The following is an 8,003-nucleotide window of genomic DNA, read 5'->3' on the forward strand; positions in this document are numbered from 1 at the left end:
CCCTCCCTGACCTTTTCTGGTCGGACTCTTGAGATTTCATGAGTTTAGGGAACCTCTGCCACTGCAGATGGGCAATGCTTCCCCCACTTCACCAGCTTAGAAAATGGCTTAGAAAATGTGAATCAAAGCTAAGTCTTAAACCTGGTTCAACCTGACTCTGAGGTGTCCACTTTCTCTGGCACCCAAGGTGCTTTTTGGGCCTCCTCCCCCACCTTGCCTGTGCTTAGCCACTCTGCTCATTTTTCTCTGGCTCTGCCTTGGTGCACAAGGGTGCCTCATGGGTGAACCTCAAGAGCAAGGTTTATAGGCCTCCTATGCGTTTACTAACTCCCTCTTAAGGATCTGTTAAGGTAATGAACAATGACAATCACAATCCCTGATGTTTTTATTCTTGTGGAACCTTTCTTTTGAGAAGAGTATGTGCTTTCCTTCTCCATTCAATTGTAAAGGACTGCCTCTTTCTTCTTTTTTGTATCCAAGAACTATAGAAGGGGCTTGATAAATACTTTCTCACTGATTGACTGATCCCTTTAGGACTGCAAGGGTCAAGTAATAAAAACAAGCAAAGTGCTCTCAACCCTGGCCATACCACAGCGGAGAGAACTGTACCACTGGATGTGTGGGGACTGGGGCTTCCAAGGACCACTCCTAAATGTATGCTAGAGACATCACCATTCTCATGGCTCTAAGTATCTGTTATTATCGTTTTGTTATGTTTTCTCAAAGGAGAAGAATTTTTTATTGGATGAAAAAATTAATGGGCCAGTTCTCCTGCCATCTTATTTGGTTCATTTTATCTTTAGATGCTGGCTGACAATGGTAGGCTATTCTGTAGCGGAGATGAACAAGAAATAAATAATAATCACAGAATCAGAGGTCTAGAGCTGAAAGAGAAGTCAGGGGCTATTTGATCTAACTCCCCTTTCCAGATGTGGAAACTGAGGACTAGGTAATTTAAATTATTTACCAAAGATAATAAATATCAGAAGAAAGATGATCCCAGTCCTCTCTCTAGAGACACAGAGATTTGTTGCTGTTTTTGCTGTTGTTTTTTTATCTCAATAACAGTGTACAGCAAGGTGCCACAATGGATAGAACACTGGACTTGAAAACAGGAAGACCCATTTTCCTAAATTCAAAATTGACCTCCAACACTTAACTGGATATGTGTTTTCTCATTTCTAGTATTTTTGTCAAGAAAATCTCAAAATAGGTCATGAAACATCAAACACAATTAAAAATGACTTAAAAACACAAATCAATAATAGTAATAGATATTGAAAACACTTTATATTCATTTTGTTTATTTGATCCTCATGACAATCCTGTAAGACAGGTAATTCAGACATTATCATCCAATGACTTTTCCCAATTTGAATCCAATATTTTCTGTCTCCAAGACCAGTACTCTCTCCATTAAAGCACAGGTAAGGAAGTTTACATTCTCAAATCTGGCCAGCTCAACTGATTTCTATCCTTGGTGAAGGTAGGATGTTTGCTCCTCAAAGATTGCTGATCTATTCCATAGGACCGGTCAGTTCATGGGTGTGCCAGTTTGTGAGAGCCGATTGTTATATTTTTATTGTGAGCATGTATACCTTCAATATCACAGCCAATAGGCCAAATCTGGTTTGCTGCCTAATGTGCAGACTCTTATTTTAAAATATTTTTAAAATTTACATTTAAATATTGTTTAATGCATTTAAACATGTCGAAAAAATTTATTTTAAAAAATGTTAAAGCCACCCTTAGCTCTCAGGCTATGCAAAAGCAGGCAGGGATTAGCATTTAGCTTATAGGCTATATAGTTTATTGATCTCCAAACCAGACTAAAGAAAGTGATGGATAAAATTTTAATAATGTGGATCAAACTTTAAAATGTGTCTGGTATTCCCTTGGAGAACCAGAACCCCTCTACCCTCCTACCTCGTGCTTCCTCCAGAAGTCTGACTATCATTTGTACCAACCAGCCTCCTCAGGCCCCATCTGGTGTGAGAGGAGTGCCCATCACTCAGGGAAATAGCTGGAGCAGCTCTTGGGCTCTACTCACCTCTTTGATCCTATGCAGGAGGGGCAGAAGCCAGTCTTTGTTTACCTCACAGTGGCTGTCAAGAAAAGTCAGGATGCTGGCCTGGGCTAGGTCTGCTCCCCGGATCCGAGAACGGATCAGCCCTGTAGAACGAGGACAAATGGCCTTGCGAGTACCCCCTTGGGACTGATGCACAGCTCCTGTAGGACTCTTTATGGGCTGTGACAGAGCAGCCAACCTCCCTGCTCCCTGTAGCACCATCCCTTTTCCCAGGGCCCCGGGGTCCCCCTCAGGAAGCTGTGCTGCTCTTACCTTCTCGCTGTTCATTCCGTAAGCATTTCACCTTGGGCAGCTTGCTCAGCAGCTGGCAATCGTCAGCTTGAAAAAGACAAGATGGAATGATGAGTGAGCATCCTGTCCTCCATGCTGCTGGAGCCACTTGTGTACTGCAGGGGCCAGTGAGAAGCAGGTGAAGCTTCCTGAAAGCCCACTCCCCTGACCTGTTTCCAGTGGCCCTGAGGTGACATCCCACTCTTAGCACTCTTAGCTTTTGGGGTGTCTCTTGTTTGTCCTTCGTTCTCAAAGAAGACAAGGACATTAAGGGGGTGATGTGAAAGAGAGCTGTGCAAGGTCACCCACCTTACTTTCCCCTCCAGAGCCATCTGGGCCCAGGGGCCAGATATAGATCAGGATGATGGAGAAGGCCTTGGATGATATGGGAGACCTTGGCCTTTTAAAGCTAAGGTCTTCAATGAGCTCAGTTTGACTGAGGCTGCACCTATGCAGTGATTTAGGCTAGGTAGCAATTAAGGCAAAGAATCTCCTCTTTCACTTAGTCCAAAAAAATCTAAATAAATGAATTCATTAAGTAATGAATCTGGGAGAGGAAGACTCTCAGGGTTTCTGGCCAAAGCAGAAATGAATGCTACATTTGATCTGAGTCAATCAGGACCCAAACAAGGACCAAATGGGCCTTGGCCTAAGAACTGCTGGTGGCCAATTAGAATCAGATTGGTTCTGTTTAAGGCCTGGTCCTTCAGAATCAGGACCCAAACAAGGACCAAATGGGCCTTGGCCTAAGAACTGCTGGTGGCCAATTAGAATCAGATTGGTTCTGTTTAAGGCCTGGTCCTTCAGAAAGAAATCTAGCCAGTAAATCCCAAGATATCTTGGGACTATTCAGAGCTGCAAAAGAGAAAAAATCTTAATCACCATCATCCAGAAAGTGACCTATCCTAAGGGATCTTTAGTGCTCTCTGCTCTAAGACTAAATATTACTGATGAGTTGCTCGGGTGCTCTGTAGAAACATCAAAAGAAACATCGAAGAAATGACAAGTCTGGGGATTAAAAACTTCCTAATGCAATGTAGTTTATGTAGAGAGTATGTTTTGTATTCTAGCATGAACTATGGTACCCCGGCAGCTTTTAGTAAGACTTTTCTAAGGTGGCAGTGAACTTGGCCAGGAAAGCTATGGAGCATCCTTCTATGGATCACAGAGTCCAAGAAGCAGGAGAATGACCTCTGATATCAGCTCAGCCCTTGGAGTCATTGGCTTCCTAATGACTCAACTCAATGCCCACCAATGCAGCGCCTGAAGCTGCTGACGCCTTCCCCTCCGATATTAGCTAATAGTACTCTGTATGAAGGGGGATCCCAAGTCTGCTGTGTAGTTCCAGGCTGTAATAGTTTAAAACTGCATGCAGAATTTGAGAATACCTTGTCTCTCCTATATGTGACTAGTTATTTACATGGTGTCTCCCACATTACAACTTAAGCTCCCTGGAGACAAGGAATTGTTTGTGTCTCATACTCTGACCCAATGACAATGGTCTCCTGTTTATTCCACAAACAAGACTGCCCCACTTTTAGGAGTTTTCTCAGGGCATTCTATATGCCTGGAATTCTTTCCCTTCTCATCTCTCCCACCAGATTCCCTGGCTTCTTTCAAATCCCAGATAAAATGTCACCTTTTACTGGAAGCCCTTCCCAATCCTGCTTAATTGAAGTACCTTCTCTCTGTTAATTATTTCGTATTTCTCCTATATACTGCTTTCTTTTTATATATTTGTTTATATGTTATTTTGTAAGCTCCTTGAGGTCAGGGACTGTCTTTTGCTTCTTTTTGTATTTCCAGTACTTAGCAGTGTCTGGTACATAACAAGTTTTTAAATAAATACCTGTTGACTAACTATCTGGTCAAGAGGAATTTATCTGTGTAGCTAGATAGGGTGTGGGAGGGGGGGAACTTTGGAGTGTAGAGGGATAAGAGAATACTAAACTGGGTAACTAGGAAATAGGGGGACTCTTTCATTCCAGACCAAGCTTTGGTTGAGATGTATTCACAGAGTAAGAGCAAGAAAACCACATTTACTCAACTGAAGTGAGCTCTAGGTTAAATCTTTAAAAGGATAAGGTAGTCTTTTCTTATCAATCAACATATGTTAATTAAGTATCCACTACACACTGGGTAATCAACTAGGCACTGGAATTCTGAAGTTAGAAAGACAGTTATTCCTGCTCTCAAGGATCTTGCAGTCTATTGGAGACAAAGTTAATAAAAGTATACAGCAAATACAGAAAATTCACAAAATACATACAAGGTCATTTTGAGAAAGCACTCAATGCTAGAGGGTTTAAGAAAGGCTTTATGGCCAAGGTGGTACTTGAGCTGGGCTAATAAAGAAAAGAAGTGGAGGAAAGGAAAAGGGCACTTGGCAGACAAGGGAAGTTAGTACTGAATTCTGAGAATTTGGCTGTAATGTTGAGGAAGGGAGTAATGTGTATATATTATACACACATATATATTTGACTACACACACACACACACACATATACATGCACATATATATGCCTGTATTATATTTATCTATGCACTTGTCCATTCATTTATTTATTCATCTGTGTATTTATTCACTTATTTATTGTATAATTCTTTTATTATTTATATTTCTATAGGGCAGCATTCCACAGTATATAAAAGTACTAGGCCTGGAGTAAGGAAGACTCATCTTTATGAGTTCAAACCCAGCCTCAGGTACTTACTAGCTACATGACCCTGGACAAATATCCCCAGTTGCCTCAGTTTCCTCATCTCTAAAAATGAGCTGGGGAAGGAAATGGTAAATCACTGCAGTATCTCTACTAAAGAAAACCCCACAAGCCACAAAGAATCAGACGTGACAAAAATGACTAAATAATAACACATACATACACACAAAAACACACATATATGTAAATATATAAACATGTAACTATACACAAACACATATATTTGTACGTTGTAGCTGTAATGTGAAAAATTTTGAATGTCAAACACAGGAGTCTCTATTTATTGCTAGGGGTAATAGGCAACCACTGGAGCTTGTTGAGTAAGGTCAGACTAGTGCTTTAGGAAAATTACTATGTCTATTGTGTGGAGGATTGATTGGAAAAGAGAGAAACTTAGATTGGAAAAGGAAAGGCTTAAACCAGGGAGACCAATTAAGAGGCTACTGCAAATGGTCCAAGCAGAAGCAGAAATTCAGGTTAGAGACGGAGGGAAGTATACTTTGGCAAATGCATAATCAAACAAGCACACAGACTCACATAGTAATAAGCCCAGTTATGTAGTAATAGCTCACATTTATAAAATGCTTTCAGATTTCCAAAGTATCTTTTCATACATTATCTTGTATGACCTCATAACATCCCCAGGAGGTAAGTATTATTAAGATTCCCATTTTGCAAATGAGGAAACAGAAGCTCGTAGTGGCTTGTCCAGGGTCATACAGATATTACACATCTGAAACAAGATTAAAACCCATATTTTCCTGACACCAAATTTAGTGCTTTACCTACAACACCAAGTTGCCGTAAAACCATCTGGCACACACTTAGACCTGTGTTCATAAGGTCAAAAAAGGAGCTTTAAAAGAGTCATAAGATCAATTTTATTTTTACATTCAGATGAAAATTCTTCCAGTTGCTTAGATCCTGATCTCCCGGAAACAAGTGCAATATTGAGCACCACTCCTGTGCTTTGACTTAAATAGGAGAGAAAGGAAGTGTCAATACTTACGGTCATCACTGAAGTCATCCACTAAGATGATCTCATGGACCAGATGCACTGGAGTTCGGTTTGACACGCTATGAGATAGAGAGAGGAAAAACCATTACATCTTTTGATGGCAAAAATGGGAAGACAAACAGAATTGCACATTATTAGAGAAAGGAGGTGATTACATTGAGATTGGATGTGTTCCAGAGTGGGAAATAGGAAAATGGTAGCTTTATTTTTCAAGAAATAGTTGACAGAAGGGGACCCATACCTTTGGCCCTTGTATTACTCTATCTAAATTAAGATTATATTTTATTTATTTATTTACTTAATATTGTTTTTTTATCCAATTACATATAAAGATAGTTTTCAACATTCATCTTTGTAAGATTTTGAGCTCCAAATTTTTCTCCTTCCCTCTCTTTCCACCTCCCTCCCCAAGACAGCAAACAATTTGATATAGGCTTTACAAGAGCTTCTTAAACTATGGGTTGCAATTCTTTTTGTGCAGCAAAATAACTGTATGAATATGTATACATATATTGTATTTAACATATACTTTAACATATTTAACATGTATTGGTCTACCTGCCATCTTGGGGAGGGAGTGGGGAGAAGGAGAGGAAAAAAATTGGAGCAAAAGGTTTTGCAACTGTCAATGCTGAAAAATTACCCATGCATATATCTGGTAAATAAAAAGCTATAATAAAAAAAAGAAAAAAATAAACTATGGGTTGCAACCCCATCTGGAGTCCTTTAACTTAATGTGGAGGTCACAAAAAATTCACAATAGTAAAAAGTAACTGAATGCAATAACCAGAAATTGTTCAAACGTGTAATAAATAAATGGGTAGCATTTGCTCATGCTGCATGGTGTGACTTCACTACAGCCTTGGTTCTGAACACACAACATGTGCATTTTGTATTACACATGCACAAACACTGCCAGAAACATCTTGCTTCAGATTTGAGATGGGGTCATGTAAAAATTTCTTGGGTGAAAAGGGGTCATGAGTGGGAAAAGCTTAATAAGTCCTGCTATGCATGTACAATCATATTAAACATATTTCCACATTAGTCATGTTGTGAAAGAAGATCCAGAACAAAAGGGAAAAAACCATGAGAAAGATAAAAAATTGAAAATGGTATGCTTTGATCTGATTCAGATTTTACAGTTTTTTCTTTGGATATGGTTAGCATTTTCCCTCACAAATTCTTTGGAAATCTTGGATCATTGAATTTCTGAGAAGAGCTAAGTCTCTCTGAATTGACCATCCAAACAATGTTGCTGTTATTGTGCACAGTGCTCTCCTGGTTCTGCTCTTTTCACTTAATATCGGTTTATATAAGTCTTGCCAGGTTTTTCTGAAATCTACCTGCTCATCATTTCTCATAGAACACTAGTATTACATTATATTTATATACACAACTTGTTCAGCCATTCCCCAATTAATGGGCATCTCCTCAATTTCTATTTCTTTGCCATTAGGTTATATTTTAATGTATCTTTTGAGGAGTTGAAATCACACCAAAATGCTGCCAAAAATTAAGAAAGACAGGAACCAACCTTCTCCATTTGAGTTAGGATAAGCTGAGATTATATCAGTTATGCCAGGGAAGAAAAAGGGGTCCGAGACATTAAGTGTGCAAAATTACCATTTTGGATTGAGGAGTGACAAAAGGCATGACTTTGGGGTGACTGGGACTGTTTGGGATGTCACTGTCCATTGGCAAGGCCAGAGGAGGGGATACTTAACAAATGCTGTCTGATTTAAATATTATGAAGAAAGAATCAGCCAGACTGGTAATAGAGGCAAAAAAGAAGGAGGAATATAAGATCAATCTGAGAAAAACTAGTACCAATGATACTAATAATGGAAGAGGTGAGAGAGGCTCATCACAAATTAACAAGCATTTATTAATTGCCTACTTTATG

At 39.5% G+C, this 8,003-nt stretch overlaps 1 protein-coding gene across 1 annotated transcript in view; it reads right to left on the bottom strand.

Annotated features, from left to right (window-relative positions):
- GALNT14 (polypeptide N-acetylgalactosaminyltransferase 14) overlaps positions 1 to 8,003 on the bottom strand; it is a 315,282-nt gene that overhangs the window by 69,900 nt on the left and 237,379 nt on the right. Inside the window, exons 4-6 of the mRNA XM_051976114.1 lie at positions 6,089 to 6,156; positions 2,342 to 2,407; positions 2,051 to 2,172 (exon numbers count right to left, since the gene is read on the bottom strand). Coding sequence (XP_051832074.1) covers positions 2,051 to 2,172; positions 2,342 to 2,407; positions 6,089 to 6,156 — 256 coding nt within the window. The remainder of the gene's footprint in view (positions 1 to 2,050; positions 2,173 to 2,341; positions 2,408 to 6,088; positions 6,157 to 8,003) is intronic.

This window comes from Antechinus flavipes, chromosome 2 (genome assembly GCF_016432865.1).
Source record: "Antechinus flavipes isolate AdamAnt ecotype Samford, QLD, Australia chromosome 2, AdamAnt_v2, whole genome shotgun sequence".
Lineage (NCBI taxonomy): Eukaryota > Metazoa > Chordata > Mammalia > Dasyuromorphia > Dasyuridae > Antechinus > Antechinus flavipes.